The following is a 24,914-nucleotide window of genomic DNA, read 5'->3' on the forward strand; positions in this document are numbered from 1 at the left end:
TTAACAAAATCTCTGGAGGAACCCGCTGTCGTTTGCCTCTCATTTGCGGTTGGTCCAGCGCGGAGTAAATTCGATATCAGTCAGGAGACGGAAACTACCTGGAGAGCTTCAAAAAGGGCAAAACCGGTAGTAGACTATCCAGAAGCTTTCATTAACTCCATACGCATGTTCACGTCAAAAAAGTTACTTCCATAGTATTAGTTTCGTTTCAACTGAAACATAGGCAGTCTCTAAGTAGCGCGCTTTTTTGAAGAAACAAGGTGTCCAACTGAGCTTCCATCAAGCCTTCAGATGACGCCAAATCAATGTGCAAATGTGTGTTTTCCGCAATCAAAAGAACTCTGTGATCAACTACTCTGACGGACTCCAATACAACACCTTGACAACTCTTCAAATGACAAGTCAGCCTTCATCGTTCAAACCCTCTTTTGCACTGAGTAGCAGATATTCCCCTGTATGTATCCTGTGTATGTATGTATCCTGTGTCTCCCAAATACGTCCACAAGACTCCAGCTCCATCGGTAATTTAACCCGGTTAAGAATAGTCCAGATCCTGATAAAATAACTCATTCCATCCACGGCATTGTGGTCCCAATTTTGAATTTGATTCTGACAGTTAAGTGTGCTGCAAAGTTGCCAGCGTCCATATATATATATATATATACGCATGCATGACTCGACGCGGTGAACTATATTTGTGCCTCGGGTCGGTATACGCTCCATAAAACAGTGTCTTTGAAGCTGGAGTGGGCCCCTCTCAAGATCTGTCAGGATTACTGCGGTAGGCAAGGAACATGGATATCTTTATCCCTGAGGGTGATATAATGTTCGATTCGGTCAAGTCCGGAAGGAGCACAACCATGCAATTGGTTCGAATAGACACTATCTGTGCTGATATTGCGGAGCGATTAATTTAGTTACACACTCATCGTCAGGTATCTTTAATGGGTGCCAGCTCTACGGAGTGTTAATCCGGGGTTACCGTAGACTGAGCTGTATCATACAGCAACAGATTTAACCAAAGATTACCGTTTTTTCTGGATGCTTAACTTGATTCTTATCATGCTACTTTGTGGGTTCGTTAACAGAGAAATCAACATTACCGCGGTGTTCACCTACATTGCCCAGCAAGCTGTAACGAAGTTGTCCGTGTCCACTAGTCTCTCAGTGCTTCCGTTTATTACTCTACTCATAGGGCTGGACGCCATAGCAGTTCAACCATGTGTCGCGAATCAAATAATTTCATGCCACATCGGCCGTAATCCCATTGGCTCTGTTGCATGCTGCTGGGTGGGCGAGAAAGATAAGATAATAATCATTCAGCCGTAACACCCTTTCGGTGCCCAACTGCCAGGTTGTCCAAGCCTAGACAGGAGAAGTAGAGAGGCAGAGGTCGGGTTCGAACCACAGACCTTGCGACCAGTAAGTTCGCCCTCTAACCACTGAGCCATCTCGAGTGAGAAGGAACAGGCTATGACATTAGTCACACTCTCCTCTCCTTGTACAGATAACTGTCTCTTCCCGAGAGAACCTTTGGAAGATATCTATTTGGTTAGTCCCTTGAAGCATACCCCAATCACAAAGACTCCCTGCAGTAGGAATCACCTTGGCCCGTCATTCTGCACAGGTGATACTGCGCTCAACATTCGACTACCTAATTTGTGCCAAATAAGACAGTGCGCCAGTGACCTTAGTGGTTTTTAGAAAACTGCTATCCACGCACTGTCAGTCAATGAAGTGAAAGCACCATTCTCCCCAACCCAGAACCTGGGGCTCTAATCTGCTGCTTGACTTTGGTAATCGTCTGCGTTCTATCCTCAGCTCTGACTTTCTTCTGCCTCCAGATTGTCTGCGCGTGTCGTGAATTTGGGACGGACTGAAAGCCTTTCTTTACCGAGGGTCCTCATCGCTTGACTCCCAAGTTGATTGACTCTGAACAGGAGCAATGCCAAAATGTCCGCTCCCATTGTTGCCGGGCGTCCTGGAACTTTAATCACACCCTTTGTCTCCAACAAGGTAATCCGATTTCAATATGTGCTTTCTATTCGTCCAGTGTTTGTCAACTGCTCATAGTCAGATTATTTCATTTTCGTGGTTACTCTTAGGTTATCAGTTCTATTCCGCTACACCGTTTCTACGCCATTCTGCTACCATAGTCCCCAAGACTGTTTGCCCCAATAATTTCTGTCACCATTCGGGTTGCACCAGTTTGCGACTAGGCAGGCAGTTTCTCCGCTTGTGCTGAAGCTTCAATAGTTTGTGAGCAGTATTTGACCTCTAACGTCAGTGCTTATTCATAGATGTTCTTAATCGAAGTTCGGTTGGCCCGTTTGTGATCCGCGCTGTCTTACTTTCTTACTGTCTTACTTTCTTGTTCTTACTTTCTTGCGTTTGCTGGCTCCGTTACGCTCCTAGTTTCATTGTTCGGATTTGCCCGTTCGCAATTTGTGTTGCATTCTGGTATGTCTTCTCTTTGGCTGATTGGTTGTTTGTCCTTCTGCATTTTGATTGGTCAATTCCCGAACTGTCGTCTTTTCTTGCACTTAGTTGGTTGATTTGCACGATCGTCCTCTGGAAGGTCCCCATTTTTCTGCTTGTTTGATCTTGTACACTCTGGTCTAATCAATGTTTCCTTTTGAATTTGGCGGTTTTTCTGCTCCTCTTGGTTTCCTTGATCCCTTATTTGGCCCATGTTTTGATGACTATGGAGTTCCTTTATTCTGAGAGGTCAGTGGGCAGGGCCGGTTTTAATGCGATTGTTTATTTACCCTATCAATGCAGCATCATATCTTGCTGATATTGTTCCAATTGAATTTCTATCCCTCCTGGCCTTGTAAGAGAACGAATGCCCTCTGGCAGCAAGCTTGTGGCCACTTCTGGTGCACCAAGTGATGTAAATTGGTACAGCCAAGAACGGACGCGTACTTCCATTGAAGAATGTGTCCAGCACCAGAAGCTGCGTTGGTTGAGGCACGTGTTAAGTATGCCGAACTATCGTTTGCCGAAGAGAGTGCTGTTTTCCATGCCCAACTCAGAGTGGCGTAAACAGAGAGGTGGCCAACCCTTGACCTGGCAGAGGAGTATGAAGGAGATCACGAAACGCTTGGGTGCTGTCGGTGCTACTCGCCTTCCAGGATGGGGACCGCGTGATCCTCACTGTGCCTGGTTGGAGACACTACAAGATATGACTGCCAACCGATGTCAGTGGCGTTCTTGTTGTCAGTTTCTGTCCAGATTGCCTGAATGAATGTCTGGAGGTGTAGCCACCTCTGAATGATTGTGTTAAGCTAGCACTAAATCCCTCCCCCATCCACCTTTATTCTTTTCTTTACAATAAGGCTTTCAAATAAGTCATGGCTGTACGGCAGTGAAGCATTGGTGTGATGATGATGATGATGATGATGATGATGATGATGATGATGATGATGATGATGATGATGATGATGATGATGATGATGATGATGAATGATGTCACAGGGATGTAGCCATGGGTTGGATGCAAGGAAGATCTTTCTCACATTTTCCTCGATTCACTTGGCTATCCTACTTATTGTGATTTTACTCCGTAGAAATAAACGCGAAAACGAGAACTACACTCATTTGTAAATCAAATTGGTTTTCACGAGAGACCCAACTGAATCCCTCGTTTATGATATTCTACAAATGAATATGCTGCACGCAGACCGCCTCATGTTTCAGTTGGCACGGTATTCAAGATATCGCAGTAACTTTTCATTAGGAAAACTACCCACATGGTTGCTGAAAGCTGTTCGACAGCCCACGACCAGTTTTGTCCTTCTTGGGGCTCATTAGGTAGGCGCAGTCCCCGAGTTTCCGTCAACCTTTTGTTCTAATTGAACCCTAATTGGACTGTTTTTTGAGAAATACACCCATTCGTCCCAAGAAGGGCAAAACCGTTCGTGGGCTGTCGAAGAGTTTTCAGCAACCTTGTGAGTAGTTTCTTATGAAGAAGAAAAATTCGGAGAAAAATTTTCTCAACTTTTTTGATTACTTTGACCTAGTTCTCAAATTTAACCGAATTTCTGCAGTATTTTGAAGGTAGTGAAAGGTTTAAATTATTCACCGAACAACACGGAAACCTTGTAATTTTCTCCATGATTTTTTCTGGATCTGTAATCAAATGTTTTCGGATCATAGTTGTCTGTAATTGGCTGAATTACTACAATTTTTTCGGTACCCTGTTTTGCCCTCATTCATTATGGTCTAAGGTGAACGTTTTTCTGTTCGTGCTACAAACATTTGGGAGTGAAATGTCACAAGTACCCTTGATCTCAGTGATACGATCTCAAAGAGATTAGTGTTGAGCTGTAGTCCGCAGTCAAAGGGCTTAGGTAGTGATCATAGGATTAAGTTGGCCTGGCTACTACAATGGCTTTGAGGCGTGGGCATTAGATGCAGCGGATAACTGATCGCACGACCCTTTCCTATAATAACAAATCAGTTTTCTGGCGAAATAAGCTCATTTGCGAACCGGGGGGGGGGGCGTTCAACTGAATCCCAGCCTGATTGCCCGTTTATGCTACTCTTCAACTGCACAAAGGCCACCTCATATTTTAGTTAGCATGATGTTCAGGATACTTTGTTGACGGAACACACTACTCATAAGCTGTCGAGGGGTTTTCAGCCACATTGTAATTAGTGTTTCCCGTCGCGAGAAAAAAAACTTTCCAAGATCACATCTGGTCAATGACCATCTTTAGTAATTGAAGTGTATCATAAATGAGAGATTTATTTGTCTCCCGTGAAAACCAACTTGATATGCAAATGAGTGAATTTGTCAATTTCGGTTCAAGTAGAACACAGGTCTGACGGAAACTTGGGGATGGCGTCTCACTGATGAGTCTAAAGAAGGGCGAAACCGGTCGTGAACTGTCGAGGATTTTCCAGCAACCTTGTGAACAGTCTCCTTTATGCGAGAGTAGACTGCTTATCAGCCTCTCAGATGTTCGGTTAATGTCCAGTGGCTATGTGAAGCGTTTCACGTTGCAATGCTCGTGAGATTCGCACCGTTAATCATTTCTGACTAGGGTGTGTACTATGCCTGGCTTTTCAGTTTTTTATACTTTACTTGTAAAATGAAATCCGTATCTTTGGGGCAGGATTAGTGCTCTTTGGAAGTTGTGCGATCCTCAGTTTAGGTAAATCGGCACTGTATGCTTGCGCTGATCACAGACTCTGTAGGTCACATAGAGGCCATGCTTTTTCCCACTGCCTTTGACAGTACTTAACAAGTCCCCGGCTATCCTCTGTGGGTGTCACACTCCGCAGTGTCTTTATTGGACAATCGTCGTCATTTAATTTTGGGCCGTGGTACAATTCACGTTCACGATTGCTGCTAATTGAACATTTGGACTGGCTGTTTACTATTTGAGTTGAATAAGCTCAGACCCAGAGATTGAAATTCCCAGTATACCTACCAAAGATGTTGGTTATGACCAGGTATTTCATTGGATAATCGTAGCGTGAGGATATTTTTTAGTTTTTACTTGAGATTTGGTCCTCTCATCAAGGCCAACTCATGGTTAAAAACCTAGAGGCACTGTACGTTATCATCATTATCATCAAAGACAGCGCATCATTGTTGCTACTGATGCTTCACTGCCGTACAACCATAAGGTTCGTGGGGGCACGTTGTGCTGGCCTATGTCAAGCATTCCGAGGTGCCTACAACTCCTGCCGCTCAATCAGACAATCTGGAAATAAACTGACAGCACGAACGCCACTGACATCGATTAGCCGCCATTTCTTGCAACGTCTCCAGCCAAGCGTAGGAGCGATGACGGGGACCCCATCTTGAAATCGTCCAACGCCAACACCCAAACTCTTCGTGATCATTTTCACGCCCTTCTTCCAAGTCATGTGCTGTCCACCTCGCGGTTTGCGCCATCCTGAAGGAGGCACGAAGAACAACACTCGTCTCGGTAGACGGTGTTTCGGCATGTGTAGCACATGACTGAGCCATTGTAGTCGATGATGCTGGATGTTTGTTCGGATTGAAGTGCCTGCCGCACAACCAAATGTCCGTTTTCTAATCACTGTACAACTGTTTCATCAGTGCTCATCTAACGAAACCCCGAGAGTTGCGAACCCATGACCATTCGGCCAGTGGTTGAACACTTAACGGTTGACCATCAGGGGCTGACAAGCAGTATGAATAACTCCCACTTAGCGCCACTCATCCTTCAGTGACAGGAGCCAGTCGTTTAGTCACACCTGTTGGCTGGCTCATCGATTGACGACTTCTCAGACGGGAGTTTCACTCCTCTGGTGAAATTTTTCCTTCGAGCTACTTATAGATTGATCGTAGTGTGAAGAGATTTATCTCAATCGAGATTTCTTTCTGTCAGAGCTAATCACACTGCTGTTCAGCCGCTCAAGTCCAAACACTGAAGTGATCGAACTACCAACTCGGAGGTTGTAGGTTCAAAACTCTGAATTTCGTAAGATGCGCACCTCTCACGAGTCCCAGGGGGCATTAAACAACTGTACAGTGCTTCTTGTTTTTTCGTCTCTGATGGGACGAAATTTTTTGTCCAGTTACGTGGAGATTTGGTTTGTCATAAATCTGTCGGGACATCTGGACAATAGAGTTTAATGGCGTCCGGTTATCAGGATTGTTTTCCACTGGTTGTGCACACCCGAGTTTATCGCAACATATCCGTATTGTTGAGACAGTCGGATTCAGTGTATTCATTCATTCATGACCGACTGACCGTGCTTTCTAGCGCACACATTGTACCGACAGACTCTATCAGTGGACATTGTTTGTGCCTCGGAGATAACCGAACATGTGTATGGGGACCCGCTTTGTTTTGTACCGTTTGGTTTTCCCACGTCGGCTGTCTCGACTGATCCAAGCGTCTTCAGTTGGATTTTAGTGTCTTTCCACACTCGGCTGTTTCGTTTTCCAGGGTTGTCAAACTGTCACATGACCTGCTACAAATTTCTAGCTGTTTGGTCCGTTTTTCGAATGTCAGTCGTGTTTACTTGTTTGATCAGGTTGTCTAGCAGCAAATGCAGAGTTGTCTATCGGGCACGAGCGGTAAACGGTCCATAGGAAGATGTGAGCGAATGTTTGGGCACCATACGTTAACGTCGTTTGTAGCAGTAAACTTAAATCGCATCGATCAACTCTGATATCCTTTCGCTAGGCAAATACTATATAACTCTAAGGGAGCGAGAGGATTTTCAAAGCTTAGCCATAATAAATCGAAACGCTAGCGTTAGATTCAAGTCAGAGAACTCTGAGTCAAAAAGGTTTGCCTTAGTTACGAATGAAATCCTATTTTGCAACTTATGTGTCTGCTTCAAAATCAGGCTATTACATTCGGCAATGTCTGAGGGCGTATCTTATCAATTTTGTTCTCGATGTTCGCCTAGGGTATTGCAGTCTGCTCAGTGACCACTTCCCTATTTTGTAATCAACGGCTCAGCGTTGTAACACAAGTGGTTGTCCAGAGATTTTCTCGCTACTTTGCACCTTGTTTATGCCCTCAAGAAACATATTACTCGCCCTTAAGGGTCACGCGTGCAGCAGAGACCGCCAGCTTTCGGGTCCGTGACGTCTTTAGCTTTTTGACTACATTCTTCTACATTTTGTGTGGACTAGCGTTAGGCACTTTGTGACGAGGTGATCACGGAGCAAATTTTTTTTATTGGGCAACAGTTGCGGAAACTACACACTAGTAAAAGTAGGAGTAATAAGTAAGCAGTAGTGCGATCATGCGCTACCCATTCCGACACACCGTTTACCGGCACTCTTCATGCTGGGGACGCTTTTCTGAAGGAGATTAGGGGAAACTTCGAAACTGAGAGATTCAGCTGGGTTCCAGGTGAGTCTCTCGCAAAACCAAATTTGTTTGTATTTCGCGAGATCAGGGGATGTCTATGTAGTTTTGGTGTCATTCATTCGGTTGGCCAGTTTCCAGGACATGTCCGCCAACGGACCTCGCTGGTATCATGCTGCCAGTTTTCATCCAGGCTGTCTAAGCGAGTGTTTCACGGTGTAGCTACCTCCTAGTCGTATACTATTTTATCGTCGGGTCTTTTCTTTGTCCACTTTTTCATTTTAAAAAAACAAATTTTGAATCGGAAGCCGGTCCAAAGGTGTTTGGTGGGCAACGAATAGCACTGTGTTACAAGGTGGTGTGGAAATAACTGTTCGGTTGTGCAACGGGGACTTTAACCAGGGAATGTATCCAGCACCAGAGGCTGTATTGGTCAGGCCATGTATTGCGCATGCAGAACCATTGTTTACAGAAGGCAGTTTAGCAAAATCATATAAGTGGTCAACCTTTGACTTGCCATAGGGAAATAAAATTGATTTCGAAAAATTGCACTGCTAGCCTTAAGTCTCGTTTTGATTCTTTTCTTCACCAAAAGGCTTTTAAATATCATATGCTTGTACGGCAGCGAAGAATCGGTGTTGAACACCGATGCTATGCTATTGTCGTCGTCATTATTGTTGTTGTTGTTATTGATGATGATATATGTGCTACGCTGGTCCAACAAGAAGCGCTCAGCTGTAACACCCTTTCGGTGCCTAACTGTCATGCCACCCGAAGGAAGCACGAGGGCTGCCAGGTTGTCCAAGCCTAGACAGGGGAAGCCGAGAGGCTGAGGTCGGGTTCGAACCACGGACCTTCCGGTCAGTAAATTCATGCTCTAACTACTTGAGCCATCTCGCCCCCGGTCCAACAAGGGCTGGACAAATGAACCTTGAGTTTGTCGTTGCTTGAGGGAACGCGATTGCATTCGTTCGAAGCACATAACGTTCCTCTTGTTTAAAAAATTTTTCAGGCTTTGGTTTCCAGTCGTTCAATATGATTCATATGAACTAGCCTAAAACGAAGACATTCTATTCCGTACAGTTGTTGCACGATCGCACTGAAATGTCTTGCTGGCAGGGCGTCAACCATGGTGTGCGAACTTCCACCTCGAAACCGTCTTGGTTCTCTTCATGTTCCTGTTCATCTTCCGCAATGACGGTGTCATCTGTCTGCTGCTATCGTAACACATCACGGAAGATGACCACCTCAACGGCAACTGATGTCGCACCAGGACTGTCACCGAAGAACGGTCAAATCCCACCCACTGACCCGGATTCTGGCGACGATGTGTGCCACATTCCCCAACCTGTGTTCAGCCTCTTTGTCTATTTGGCACAGCAAGGTGGGCATGTGAATGACATGTTCCGCAGGCCCGGAAATATAACACAGATGAGGGTATGTTTATTTCCCGATTCCAGCCATAACTTTCAGTGCATAATACTCGCTTCTCCGGTGCCCTTTTACAGGAGCCTGTTTGAATTGGCACGGTAGTGTTTAGACGAGGAGCCGTTATAAGAGGCCGTTTTAATGGAGGAAATAAACCTTTCAAAGGCACTTCCTGATGACTGGTTTATCACAAGGAAAAGCGTCGCTCGAGCAGTATTCCTTGTTCTTTGAGTGAATGTGCCAGCGAATGATCATGCAATGACCGGTACTTCCCAATCGCGTTCACCAACTGTTTGTCACCTAACCAGACTGATCATTGACTCATCAGCTGAGACGTCTCACGGTCGTACTATTGTTTGAAGATGATAAAAGTGTGGAATAGGATGATATGGCGGTTGACAACTCGGTGTCTGCTAATTTCTCAATAGTATGCAATTAGGTGGTCCCCGCGGGTGTACTTATTTTTGGTACGGCACTTCTTGCTCTAGGGAACAACTAACGGGGAATGTCACATGCACGGGTTGACTAGCGACGCACGCGTTTAGCACAGGATTACTGTGATTATAGTGGTGCCTAAGCGGCATGGACTACTTCCATGAGTCCGTGTTATTTCTAGACCGATAATTATAGATACCTGTGAACGCGTTATATACTACTGAAACGTTATTGGTCTGAGCAATGTTCAGTAGCCTTTGCTAGTACGTCTTTGGGACCGAATACTTTTCGTATCCCTAGCGAAACTCCAGTAGAACCACAAAAATGTACCTAGTCACAAAGACTTATCCTGACAACAACGAAATGAACTTCCTATCCGAGCTGTTCCTCTCATTGATTGCGTGCATGTGCGGCGGTAAAATTCACCGGCACTGCCTGTCACATCATCCTCTTCACCTGACAGTCAGCCAAAACTCTAGATCGATTCTCCAGCTAATTTCCACTAGGACGTTTCCTCGTTAGGATAGGGTGAAAGAATTGTTCAGCCAAAACTCTAGATCGATTCTCCAGCTAATTTCCACTAGGACGTTTCCTCGTTAGGAGTGAAAGAAAGAATTGTGTTTCTCGGTGTGTTTTTCGGAAGGCAGTAGCCCAGGTGACGGGATCCGGTCACATCTGTGTGGGTCTTTGTTGCTTGTATGAATCTGACTTTGTATTGCCATGCTGATCGGTTAACTCTAAATGCGCGTAGTTTTTCTACCATTACCATGCCACAGCCTAGCTACACACTCATTCTGCCTGTTCTTCTGATTTGACAGGCACCATTGGCCTCGGTGCCATCTCGAGCTGATGTGCATCAGAAACTATCTCCGATCCTACATTCAGCACCTCTCTCTCTCTCGGAAGATGAGCTAAATTTAAGGTTCCCGATGAATAACAGTTTGCTTACCTTTTCAAACTGTAGACTTTTAGCGATGTTCTCTCGACAGTACATTTCATTGAAGCACCGAGAGTAGTAAAGTACGGAATGATGATACTTCCAAGACACCGTAAACGAGTTTTCAGTGGTTTGAGTACTCATCCACACGTATTTTCGTGCGTGCTTCGTCGATTACAGCCCCACAATTAGATACACAGCATAAGATTTCGAACTTCTTTGGTTGGCCATGCTTACTTTTACCGATCTTAGTTTTGGCGTCTTTTTCTCACTGACTGCTAGGAGCATAAATGTAACAGCCCAGACCGACTGTTGCATCTGCGTATTTTGTGACCGTGTTGATATTCTTTATCTGAATCGTGTCAGACACTTGGTGCCGTTTGGGCGTGCGCTCCATTCGTTTGTACTTAGCACTTTTTTGATAGCCCAGCCTTGCATTCAAGAGGACCATAGTAAACGCATATTTCAACTCTGTCCTCGTTCTGTAAATCTTTAGCCTACGGTTACTGTTATTCTGCTGATGGTGGATTTCATACTAGGTTCATCGGGGAAACTTGAATTTGCAAAGAACCTATCACTTATACTACTACTACTACTACTACTATAATGTCTTCGGAATATTTCCGAATGGAACTTGATAGGGCTTCGTCAGCTTTTATTTTAACACACAAAGTGTAATATTTAGGGACTGCTGTCCACTTTAGAATTTCGTTTGTCTTTCGTTCTTCTGTGTTTTCACCTCGTCAGATTCAGACCTTCTTTGTTCTCTGTGTTCACTTTTAGCCTACTCCAGAGAAATTAGTTTGCCGTCAACTTTTATTCGCTCGGGGNCGACGTAGAAGTAGGGGCTCTCAACTCCTCGAAGACGGTGTATCCCAGTCGACGGAGACGTTTTGCAAGTTCCCTTGCAACCCGATTATGACGAGCACATCTGGCATCATGCGTGATCCAGCAGGATTGCAAAATATGTACCAAACTCTCCGGTTGGCCACAGTTTCCACGACATAAGATCGTCTGGCCACCATGACCATGCCGAGCGCTTCTAACTCTCGTCCTAAGCAGGTTGCATCGGAGCTGGATACCCCGGATAAATATCCGTGGAAACACTCGTTCTGGGAAAACGAGCCATCGATTCGACAGAGGCGAAGTGACCAACTCTCGTAAACCGCGACCGTCAGCGCTGTTGTGCAGACTACTACTACTACTACTACTACTAACCTTATCCGTCAGCATGCTCCAACCCTTGGGTGCGTGTATCCAGTTTCGTCACAAAACGGGCTTGATATCTCTCAGGGTTATGTGGCTTGCAACTGAAATGATGCGTTACTGGATTATTAATGCTTGTTGACTGCTCAGCGACAAATGGGATTGTATAACTATCGAGTGGACGCAGTAAGGCCCCCGGACGCACACTTCTGATGGTCGCATCTGGAGTACCACGTACATGTTTGTTTCCACGTGAAGACCGAAGGGTTGGTGGATTAACCGGAAGCGTTTTTGCATCAATGTGTCTATACAACACGTAACGATCCGGGTAATTCACTCCTCAAACGGCCCACCGAGTAGCTGTGTGTTGCTGAGCACATCGAGTCCGTTGTAGTCCAAAGCAAGATGCTGGATCATTGACGAATACCTATCAATGCATGACCCGTGCCGTGGACTAGCTTCGTCTACCTTCCAGGACCATAAACACTCTCAGAAATGCAGTTCATCAGACGAACTAGTTGCATGTCTTAAGTTCGATTTGTTTCGATCGCTATTCGGGTTACAACTATTGGGATTGGACGGCTTAAATACGCACCATTCTGTTGTGAGTTACTAACTGTAGGGCAGATCCCTACAGGCGTCACTGCAATGGGAGGTGGAACGTTTTAGTGTACACTACAGGGAAGAACTACATGTTGATCTCACGTACGTACGTAATTGCATCTAGCTCCGCGCCATACTGGGTGCGCGGCATGTGCTACCCGCCATCGCGACAACAGCGATTAGTGCGGCCACTGCAGGTCACCAAAAACAGTCTGACTGCCTGGCTAAAGGCGAAAAAGACTGTCTTATTTGCCGCCTGAACGGTTCAAAACAAACCTGGAACAAACGCTCGTATCCTTTAAACATGAAAATCCACGGAACAGCAGCACTTCGCGGGGAGAACTATGTGAACATTTTGGAATTAAAAACATTCCAAGTGGTTGTTTGGACATTTGAGTGTTAGTGTGACTATCAACCATTTGATAACTGATAGGAATAAATAAAAACCGGCGCTGACAGCGCGCATTGTTCCTCTCACTATTGTTTCACCTTTACGGTAGCAACAGCACGCATTTCGAAAAGGTTCCTTATCCTTTCAATCATGATATAGTTTTCTGTTTGTTCTCTTTCCATACTTCCATCAGACCTTTTATCGACTTATCTGATGATGTTACAGGATGCGATTGCTCAATGCTCATTGATTGATAGCTGAACACTAAAAGGGAATTCGCTTCTGGTTCAATCTAATCAAAGTCCATCGTTTGATATGTTCAGCTTTTCACGACGTGACCATCCAGTTGTTAGTGGTTACGGAATTCGTACACTTCACATAGCTCTCGTTCTCCTGTCCTGGTGCGATTAGTGCGAACTCGGTAGACTAATTGCTCTAGGGAAGGACGTGAACTCTATAGACGGGAGTCGTCTACTCGGCATCATTCCTCTCTGTGTGCAGTATGTACAGCCGTATTTGTGAAGGATATAAGTACAGCCCATCCATAAGCGTCACCCTACATAGTTGGACAGTTCCGGGGTCGGATACTTGTAATTCACATTGAAAGGTTTGTTAGTACCGGGCTGGAAGCATTCTGTAGGTTCACTGGGTTGATGGCGGCTAATCTCGCACGTGCGACCTATCGTAAGTATTTCTAGGAGGGGGGACGGTCAAATCCATTTGGTAAAGCTGTTCCTGTCATACTTGATTTGGAAAGGTTTGTATTTAGCGGCGACACGTCGAACTCACACCGTGGAATACACTCCAATCCTTATGTACTCGAAGTATATGGATCTAATTTCGGTTGCCCCTGAGTAGACCATGATTCACTTACAGTTTGGGTTCACTGTGCTGGAAACAAATTGAGAGATTCACGAGATGGCCTCTCTGCAGGTATGATTCCGTTGGGTTTCGGCTAATGCCGCGGTTTTCTGTGCGACTTCTTGAAAGTCCTTCCAGACAGGATGATAATCCGACCAGATGCATCGACGGTTGGGAGAAACAAACCATTCTAAAGACTAGGCTAATGAACCCGATATTCCCTTGGGTGAACGGAAAGTAACGCGACCAACGTCAAATGACCATAATCAGTCATACATTATGGACCCTAAAATAACTGTTTGTGTTGGCCGGGCGTAGCACATTAATCATAAACGAGAGGTTTAACGGGCTTCCAGGCATGCAGATGAGTGTATTCCGCTAATTTCGTGCATTTGGGTTCAGACCATAATCAGTCATACATTATGGACCCTAAAATAACTGTTTGTGTTGGCCGGGCGTAGCACATTAATCATAAACGAGAGGTTTAACGGGCTTCCAGGCATGCAGATGAGTGTATTCCGCTAATTTCGTGCAATTTGGGTTCAATTAGAACATACTAAGTTCGACGGAGACTCGGGGGACTTGATGAGCACCAAAAAGGGCAAAACCGATCGTAAGCTGTCGAAGCGTTTTCAGCAACCTTTTGGGTAGTGTATTTCGTCTATCCCGTGTGATGCTACCTTTTGTAATCGAAATACAATGTATTTTATACAAACCATGCTGTGCCAATAAGCAGACCCAGAACTGTTTTCTTGACATAAGGCTGGTGAAAATAGTTCAACAGCCCATTACAAGTTTAACCATTATTCGGTTTTATCAGGTAGGCTGAGTCCACGGGATTCCCCTTAGTCTTGTCTTCCACATGAACCCGGTACTGTACATGCATTGTGACACACTCATTTTCAACTGAGAGAGGACCCAACTGACTTTCGACTGAATCTCTCGTTTAGACTATTCTCCGACAGTGCCGCCTGAGGTTGATGACACCAGGTTGTTGGGCATGAGAAATGCGGTGTCCTATAAATGAGCATTTCAACCGTACCAGTGGTTCCAAGATAGGGCGTATGCCTTTGGTGAAAGTTGTGTGTTCGAATCTACCAGAGAATCCTTCCAACGTACCACACCGCTGATGCCAAACAAGAGCGGGACGCATGTGAAGTGCTTCTCAATGTTACAGTGTATACTCACTTGCCCTTGCAAAAGGAGCCAGATTTCGTCCCCCCTGAATTATTATTAAACTGAATACTTCATACGCATGCTTGAACTGTTACAGCAAATACTGCAGGAATTTACTTCTGGCAATCCAGTCAACTGGAGCGACTACAACGTGTACACTGTCGCTAATGTGGCCAAGAAATTACTTTTATCCATTCCCGATGGACTGTTTGGTGTACGTGGTGAAGCTCTGCTCCTCTCCACTGCTTCCGGAAGTTCCTGTTCCACCGAAGTCGACGAGCTATTGGATCCCGTGCTCTCTTCCAGATCCGTCGTTGCGGAATCACACTGCTCCCGGCTGTTTCCCCCTGGCGACCAAAAAACCGTCACCTTTGCAGATGATCTAAATCCACTCGGGTCCGTTTCTAGCAGACTGCCTCGAGGTTCCGTTATACAACTTACTCAACTCTCCGAGGTGGCCGAACGACGGATTGCTGTGTTTCTCAGGTACGCAATTGGTCACCACTTTTTTCGCAAATTAACTTCTACTGTTTGTTTCCAATTTGCAGTAGTTGCATGGATGCTTATTTCTTTCGGGTGCTTGAACCTCAATGATCTTGGTCGCCTGCCAATCCTAAAAAAAACTGGGGAAAGGCGATTGCCTGCGGAATTTCCGCTTGGCAGTCAATCTACATTGTAACAGATAGAAAGAAAATGCTCTCATAAACGTGTGCAAAGCGCTGACGAGGATTACACTTGTCTTAACGGAAGTGCGTCACATATTCCTCGTACAAACGTATGCTGGGTTTTCTTACGAATGTTCCACGAATATTTGTGTTGGGCATGGAGCTGTAGCGGTCACTCACCAGATCATGCGTCACTAAACATTCAAATCACGTGACACTTCAATCGTTAGTGATCTGGTTCTAACGTAATTGGGTTGATTATCAGAAGGTGACAAGCACTAACAAATGTCTGTTTCTCCAGAAATGAAAAATGAAAATCGTACAGCCGTAGCACCCTTTCGGTGCCTAGCTGATATGTCACACGAGGGCTGGGATACTGCCAGGTCGCCCAAGCCTAGACAGGGGAAGTCGAGAGGCAGAGGTCGGGTTCGAACCCGACCTTCCGGTCAGTAAATTCGCGCTCCAACCACTTTCCATCTCGCCCCCAGAAGGATGATGATTACACAAGTTATGTGCACTTGATAAAAAATTAAATACAATGAAAGAAGGGAATAAGCCAACAAGTGACCTATCGTTTGAGGAGAACTGTTGAGAGTTCCTGAGTGAATTTCCGGACGCGGGACCTGTCTTCTCTGCAGCCTATCTGTTACACGTGTTCCGTAGTTGCCCATGAAGACTTGTGGAGCCAGGTTGACTTCCTGTGCTGTGTGTACGTGTTCAGGTCGAGTTGCATGCCTATTTTATGTGCGCAGTGTGAAGAGTAATATGTCCATTCGTGTTTGATGAATACAGCTGGACCTGTTTTGGTTCGCAAGCCTGGCGCGTGACGCAGTTGGTAGCCGCGTAAACAAAAATGGCTAGGAAATTGCAGTGTACATGTTGTCGGAATTGTCACGTGATTTGAGTGTTTGTGGCACGTGATCTAGTGAGTGACCGCTACAAAGCTTCGTTGAGTTTATCTGCATTACATGAATGGTGTTCACGCCACCTGTAGGTAGGTTCAGTGTAATTTACTTTTTGAGACGTAACCTTTTCCCAAGTTGGTTTGTGATACTGTGGACTCTTTCGGCTGAAATACCACACGGCTCGTTGAACGAAGCACTCTTTTTGCGGCATAGTATTCTTCACAACGACCCCCTGTCTAATGCACCCTCGTGCTCAGCATGATTTTGTGCTCTAATTTGTGTGCTCTGTGCTGCGAAAATCAGTTGCGAGCTATGTTACTTGTTTGAGACTGGTCTTCTTCTCACGCGTGTGATTGTTTCGCTGCCTAAAGAAAAATCAACCTCCGCAGTGCATTCCTGGTTGTTATGTTTATCATTTGACATCAAGATAGACACGAACTTGGGGGTAGTTTTATTGTCACCAAAGGACTCCCTTCATTGTGGACTGGCATTCGTTCCGGAATTCGCCAGCCCCATTGAACTAAATCGACGAACTCGGTACAGATGATGGCACACCTGGTAAGTGCCTTGCCATGGGTACAACTAGCCGAACGCCCCTTACTTGGTGTAAAGTGGAGAAAACAAATCCGGAAGATGGACCGCTGGACAGTTTGAAAACCGCCAGCATGCCGAACGGATGAGCCACAGTTTACAGGTCTTTGGGGGCCAGTAAACGGATGAAATTCATCATGTGTGCTGCGGTGGCGTGTACCACTCCAAGGATGTACCTGTTGGCTAGCAATCGTTTTGATCTGTATGACGGTAGTCACAGGAAGTTCATACGTTTAGCATCCGGCGGACTGAACCGTTCATTGTTACCTGTGGTGAATTATAATTCGTGACAAACCCAAAGCCGACTCGTCCTAAATTAACCATCCTGAAGCAGGCGAGCAAGTTTCGGATGGCAATGTGGGTTTGTGGAGCACACTTCATCAGACACTCCCATGAATTTGTTAAGTTCTCCCTCGGTTGAAGTAATAATCAGTAGAGTTTTCCCCCTAAAAGATATATTTCTTGTTTCCATTTATTTTGCCTCAGGGTTTTGGAGAGTCTGCCCTCTTCACACCGGCAGTTCTCCATTCTCGTGTTTGGTCTGCTACACCAACTCGTGATGAACGCCACTTCTAGCGCTGCCAGCTGCAGTCTTTCCTCTCTGGTCGACCTCTCCAGATCGTCCGGAACGCTTTTACCCAAACGAGAAGATGCGAAAGATGTTGGGTTGGCGGTTGCAGAAGTTCCCTTGCTTGTTCTAGCTGAAGGTGTTGTGAAATCTGTCGCCGGGGCGTTATTCCACACATGCTGTTCATCGATCCATTTGGTTGAACAAGCGGCGCAGGTAATTTCATCTCATTAGTCTTTGTCATTACTTCCTGGTTTGTATCCTAAACTAATTACCTGAACGATTGTTCACACTTCACGCTCCCTCGATGCTCATATTTCTTCCAACGGTCGGTGAATGTAAACAGGACAAGCTGCGGTTGTTTTTAACGTGACCGTGTTTTTCTCATGTAGTTTTTTATTCCACTTATGGGACGGGAGAAACGCGTACTCTTCCAAGTACAACGACCATCTCTGTTAAAACAATATATATTCTAATAGGTTCTTCCTCAGCCATGTCAACAACTCCAGATCTTAGAAGGACAGTGTAAACTCACATTTAAAACATTCGTATCTCTTCGGATCCTCAGCTCACTGAGTGCTCAGGAAGAACAGGCCTTTCTAGGTCCTCGAAATTGAGCTAGAAGCCATTGATCAGTTGGTATGGTGACGGAGTAGTTCACATATACATCCGAATGCTTCTTTGAAATCTGAGGATCGTCACTAAAGCTACCGAAATACCTGGGACGTTGCTGCTGCCTTGGCTTTGAAGCCACCTCCCCCCAAACCAACAAGTCTGCAAATCCTCCGCTATTAGCGCTTTTTTCAACACTGTCCACTTCAGTAAAGTCAAGACAGTAATTGGCTAGATCCCTGGTCTTCTCGATTCAATAGATTTTCGCGAATATTGTTACTGTACTACTGGGTTACGGTGAGAGCTATGTTGGCCTTAATGGGGAGGGGGGCATAAAGCACATAGAGATAGTCCGACTCATAAGCTGTCGGTCTGATAAAGCAGCTGCTGTTTTATTACCGTAACCATGTGATGAGCTGTTCGCTCACTGTGTTACTCATCCGAGTCTCAATAATCCACCCATCCATCCATCAGCACCAATGCTGTGGAATAGGTTCCGAAGCAAACGCAGGTAGCAATAATAAGTTTGGAGTCGCACAAGTGGGAATATGCTTCGAAAATATATCTTTAGGTGGACCTAGTGAACGACCGGTAGTTTTAGCCGTTCCCATGTTCTTTGTAATCAACCATGTAGTTCCCATAGATGCAAAGCGTGTCTCTACCAACGGAACGACCCGTTATCTAATATATTTAATAAACCTAGGGTGTCAAACGGCCCATGCTGGTTCACGCCAACCTTTAGACAAATTTGTGCTTTTTTCGAAGAATTTCTGCTACTTTGTTCGTACTACGTTGGAGTTATTTTTTGCGCACTCGAATGGTGAACGATAACTCCGGTGTGTTTGAGACTTATCGATTGTTGATCAGATGGCCGTTGATCTGTTCGGTGGTGAAAATCCCGAAAACTAACGTTCCAACGGCTTGCCACGAAGTTTATTCCTGATTTCTTTGAAGATTGCAATGGAAGACTCATTTCTTCATAAAGCGGTTTTGGATACAGTTTATTTTACCTGGCGATGTAGGGAAAAAGTGCGATTGGGCATCGATGTTCTGGCTTCACGCTAAGTAAATTTATCAACCAGGGAGCCTCCCGTCAGTAAGATGTAGTAATCGTTCTGGAGGGGGCTAGCTAGGCTGGGTACATTCTTGACCATTCGCTCTTGTCGCGTAACGTTATTTGACCGCTTCCCAAAGATTCGCTTTCTAACCGATCGATTCACCTCCTCTCTTCCTTCTTAGAACGGCAGACAATTTGTGGCTGCGTTGGTTGTAGTTGTCACCGGTTGTTTTGTTTGTGAACAATTATCACAACAACCGTGGGGTTACTTATCACGCCCTTTGTTCCGGCACAACACGCCCGCCTATGTCTGTTTTTTGTGTTGTGCAAATTCAGTCGACTTTCATCAAGTCTTGGTATTTCTCATAGGCTGCCAGAAATGAACTGACCAACGTTTTACCGCTCCAGCCAGACCATGTCTGGTAATATTAATTCATGCGGATAATATGGGTGTGGCTTCACAGTAGTCAGCATTTCCAGCGTTGGCTTGTGGGTGGGTTAGCTGGAGACACTGTAGGGAATAGGAGAATTTTCGAAAGGCCGGTACATCATCCAACCGGTGGCGTCCATTCAGTGGTGCAACAACTAAACACAAGGGACACACGCAAGATTACACCTGTCTCATCAACTGCGCCATGTTGGAATTTGGCAGAGAATGAAACAAATCTATCCAACCGAATCTTACGTTCATGACTCTCGTTTTCTCTGTCCCATCGGCTGGTGTAGGGGCTTACGGTCTGCGCATTCGACGTGATTCAATTTTTCCTTTTTTGAGATTTCAAGCAGATGGATTATAGATGGTAATATTGAAAACTCTGGAGTCGTGCTGTGAACAGCAAATATCCCCCTCCCTCCTAGTATACGCTTTTCTCGGCTTTGAACTTTCATAAGGTCCTCATCTTTATCTATTTGTGTAAAAATAACAGCAGATACTTCAGTGCGAGGGTTTGGACATTTTTTATCCTTGTCATTCCCTTCCAAGCTAGCTTGGATGGTGTTTGATTACCAATCAGTTGTGCAGTTCAAGAAGTATGGCTTGTATTTTGGAGTGTCACTACCGGTTGCCAGCCGCATGCGGTGAACACAGTCTAGGTGGTCTCATAGGGATCTGTTTTATTGCACCATAGGCGCGAGATGGCTCAGTGGTTTGAGCGCGAATTTGCTGGCCGGAAGGTCCGTGGTTCAGACCTGACCTCTGCCTCTCGCATTTCCCTGTCTAGACTTGGGCAACCTGGCAATATCCCAGCCCTCGTGCTTTCTTTGGATGGCATGGCAGTTGGGCACCAAATAGGTGCTACAGCTGACGTCTTTAAGCATGAGGTTTATTTTAAGGGGGCGAGATGGCTCAGTAGTTTGAGCGCAAATTTGCTGACCGAAAGATCCGTGGTTCTAACCCGACCTCTGCATCCCGACTTCCACTGCCTAAGCTTGGGTAACCTGACAGTATCCCAGCCTTCGTACTTCCTTCGGATAACATGGCAGATAGGTACCGAAGGGGTGTTACAGCTGAACGATTATTATCAGTTGACTGAATCGTATTTGGTCCACCCGATCTGACTGAGAGTTGAAACTGAGAATGCAGCTTTGAGAAGATCGAGAGTCGAAAACAGCTGCAGACAGCCCTCCACTCGGAGCCAGAGAATGGAAACCGTATTATTACAAGCTATTTTGACGGCATTGTGAAGGGGTTCCCAACTGAGATTTCGTACTATCAGTGGAGCCTATCTCTACTGGAAAGATGAGAAGCATTGTACAACTGTTTCCTCCCTATTTTAATTATCAGCTGTGCACATCTGACAAAGCTCAAACCCGCCAGTGAACGCTTTATCGTTCGTCCACGAATGACTGAACAGCCATATGATTAGGTCTCGCAAACTACTTCGTTCTTACTCGATGGAGTGGTGGTAAACTTCAGGGGTTGGCACTGGGTGGTTATTATTACTACTACTAATCAGTATCAGTAGTATTAACACTAATAATGGTGGCACTCCCGGTCAAAACAGAGTCAAACTATGAACCATACTTAACCGGTGGTCCTGCTGTATTTGCACCCCGCCAAAATGTACTATAAGACAAGTAAAAAGTCGCGGGATTGTAATACCTTGTATACTCCCAGAGTACAAATTCACCTCCGAAAGTCACCTATTTTCTAGCCTCTCCTTCTTCCACTGGCCCTTGTGAAGAGGGTAAAACGGATTGGTCAGATAGATAGATCACAGTATTTCCATGCGGTTTGTTTGATTTACGGATCAGCAAAAGATAGCACAGTGGCAAATACTCGAACTTACTGACCGGAAGGTTCGTGGTTCGAACCCAACCTCAGTATCTCGGCTGCCCATGTCTAGACTTGGTTAACCTAGCACTGTTTCAGCCCTCGTGTTTCGTTTGATTGGCATGGCAGCTGCGCATCGAACGGATACCTATAGCCGTACAGTTATTTATTATCATTACGGATTTTTTACTCATGCTACCGACCCTCCGAGTTTTGCTCTATGTAAGTCAGGTAGGGTTCACGATCCCAGATGTCTGTGTGTATGACCTCAGATGACAGCATTGGCAAATGGCATATATATAGCTCACCTGGGCGTCGTACACGGTGAGTGGGCTATGTGCCAGAATGCGCGATATTCAACTGTGTGAAAACAGAATGTAGTTGACAGAGTTGACAAAACATCATAACATGAATGTTTGTGTACCGATTCAGAAAGCGTTCTTGGTTTAGCCCCGTTTCGACGACTCGTAAAAGGCCACCCGGCTCGGCTGTCTGTGTCACCCAAAGCTTTTTAGGGTGTCGTGCAAAATCTGGATATAAATAAGTTTACGAACAAAGCGTTTTCAGCATTGATACAGACTTAAACCATATCGCGTTTCCAACCGGATTGTTCTTCTGTCAAAACCACAAGGAAACTCTGAAAAGTTTATTTCCGATAGGCGTAACGCTCCTCCTCTTCCGCAATGCAGTCTTTGCTCTCGCAGAAGTTTGTCTGTTATCTACGAATATCCGACTCATCTTCCGAATTTTGCCTGCAAAATATTATGGGTATCAAGGTTTTAGCTGCAGCGTTTGTGGAGAGTTTCCATGATACCTGCAACAATTGGTACGGCTGCCGTTCTTGCAGATTGGTACGACTGTTTCTGTAGTCCTATCTATGCAGCTACAGGATCGATTAAACCTTCCCACATAAAATGCAGTTTACTAGGCACTTCCATATGCAGTGTGGTTACCAGGTGCTTATTTATTTCCACTACCACTTGAAGAAGCTACTCACATGGTCGCTGAAAACTATTTGGTTGGTTTCGTCCTTTTTGGGGCTAAGCAAGTCTCCGCGTTATCCGAGTTTCAATTTACATGTGATCATATTTCCGCACTTTCGTACGATTCAGCGTTCAAATTTAACATAAGGTTACTGAAAACGTGGAGATTACGCCTATCCGATGAACCCAAATGATGAACCAGCAATGAGCTGTCCTTTGTTTTTCAGCAACCCTGTGAGTAGTATGTTCTGTCAAAAATAATATACCTATGTCGCATCACACTGACGTCTTTCAACTGCGGGGCTAAACAGAAGAATAAACTAAAACGGGGCTAATGTGGCAAAATTCCTAGAGAATAGCTCGTTCAGTTTCTTTTCAGTCGAGATGTGAAGCCGCCGTTTTCAATGGGTTTTCATGGAGTTTCAGTGGCAATAACTTAGCTGAAGGTCTTAGTGTATGAGGTGGATATGAAACGAGTTACCCGCTATGAGAATTTCAAATTACAGCAGGTTTCTCTCCTAGAATTCAATGGTTTCTAGCCTTTTTTCCATTGAGTGTTGACCAGCCACCGTCAGCGAAACAGCCGTTTTGTGTGCTATGGATCTCATATACTTGTGGTGAGCTCGAACCAAGAAGTTATGGGATGATTGATATTGCATACACTTTGGCGAAATAAAATACTTCATCGGCAGCTGGATCTATTTTCTCGTTGTAAGATGGGTGAAGCAGGGTCGAAAACATGAGTAAGATTTCAATTTAAACATATTTCCCATAGGTAATGTGGGAAAACGGATGGAAATTCACAGACAGCCCAGTTTCTCCCTTTCATTCCTGGATTTAAGCACCAATTTATTATCTCCCGCCTGAAATGCGCAGCTACCTACCCCCCCGCCCCCATAAATCATCGGTGAACGAAATTGCGGCAGCTACAACCACTGTACGGCGGGTACGCGGTTATTACAACTGACAATGATGGTGATGCTGATTCCCTTTCATTCTAGTTGTGTCTCGGTCGGTAGTTATATGGTTCGAGCCTTTCGATCAACACCCGGAATCTCTGTACATCAGTTGCTGATAGTCTAACGGAACGGAGGCTCGAATGGAGCAACATTTTATGTGCTTGGATTACAATGTAATCAACCCAAATCCACCGAGGACCCGCCTACGGTTTTGTTATGTTTTAGCATTTAGTAAGTGGAAGCGTCTGCTCTAAATTCCAACCTACAGTTCTTAGTTGAGCATAAACCAGTACAATTGCTTACTGAACTGGTTATATATAATGGATTCGAACGAGTCCTCAATGAGTCTCTTTTTTTAAACCATGTTCTCTGTTCGGATATACACCGCAAAACCACAGTTGCGGAGATGTACAACTAAGATGTCTTGGCAACCAACACGTCGGAGGCGTTACGCTCCTTTTTGTTCTCTTTATTCCAACTTGTTCATGTCACTCAACATTCTCCCGATAACTGCACGCCGCGCCCTAAAACGCTTGGAGGGAGTTTTGCCATTTCTATTAGTTTCCTTCCTTCTTTGATGCATTTCGAACAAAATCCAAACGTGGGCGGCTAGTCAAATCAGTGTCACATTCGCTTTGTCATTTTCTACCCGGATTGTTCGATTGAGAGTTCGGACATGTAGGCACCTAAGAATACTCGCAATAGGCTAGCACGAGGTCCCCTTCCTCACCTATCCTTCTCTGATTTCCGCTTTAAGGATTTTTAGCGTAGTTAGATAAACATGACGCTTCGGCAATCAAGCACCTTTCAGTTCTAATGTCTTGGCTTCTGATCATGATAGTGTCTTACGTGAACCTTTTAAACATTCACACATTTCCATTTGTACGGTGGATGTTCTGTTCTGCTCAATCCAGTCCGACGTATGTTCGTGTCTCCTGGGGCTTTGTTTTCTCTTGATCAATCAATGCCCGTGGTCTCGTTTGGGGGCTTGAGGTCTGCTTTCAACTCCTAACTAGGATACTCTAGATTTCGATTAATAAAAAGTCGCATCAGATAGACGGTGTGGAAACAGCTTTCGAACGTCAGGTATCATTCATACCCTGGTTTCGGCACGCGTATTGTCTTCCGCGGATGATCTTTTGGAAGGCAACTTTCGGTTAACGATTCCGTCTTTCCTACGTACCATGCAGGTTCTTCGAACTCTCGTCCTATTCTTTCCGGCAATGGGTGACTCAGTGACTCGCTTCTTCGTGGAGGCGGTCGCCAACCGTTTGCCTCCTCGAAAAACCTTGACGACAGACTCTGGCCGACCGGTGGCGAGTCGATCGTTTTGTGTACTGTGTCCCGAAACTGGTAAGCTCCCTTCTTTTGGTGACATTCTGCGCCATTTTCACTTTCTTTCACATATTATTGGATTCTGCCAATCCTATACTGAACACAAATTCCAGTCCAACTAA

At 45.2% G+C, this 24,914-nt stretch overlaps 1 protein-coding gene across 1 annotated transcript; it reads left to right on the plus strand.

The window, feature by feature from the left end:
- Positions 1–1,473: 1,473 nt before the first annotated feature.
- Positions 1,474–24,914, plus strand: T265_02388 (hypothetical protein; the record flags this gene model as incomplete). Its single annotated transcript, XM_009166621.1, has 5 exons — positions 1,474–1,551; positions 8,892–9,245; positions 14,943–15,331; positions 17,493–17,790; positions 24,648–24,914. 5 exons carry the CDS (start codon positions 1,474–1,476, stop codon positions 24,912–24,914), a joined length of 1,386 nt encoding a protein of 461 aa, XP_009164885.1.

Source organism: Opisthorchis viverrini (assembly GCF_000715545.1).
Source record: "Opisthorchis viverrini unplaced genomic scaffold opera_v5_29, whole genome shotgun sequence".
NCBI lineage: Eukaryota > Metazoa > Platyhelminthes > Trematoda > Opisthorchiida > Opisthorchiidae > Opisthorchis > Opisthorchis viverrini.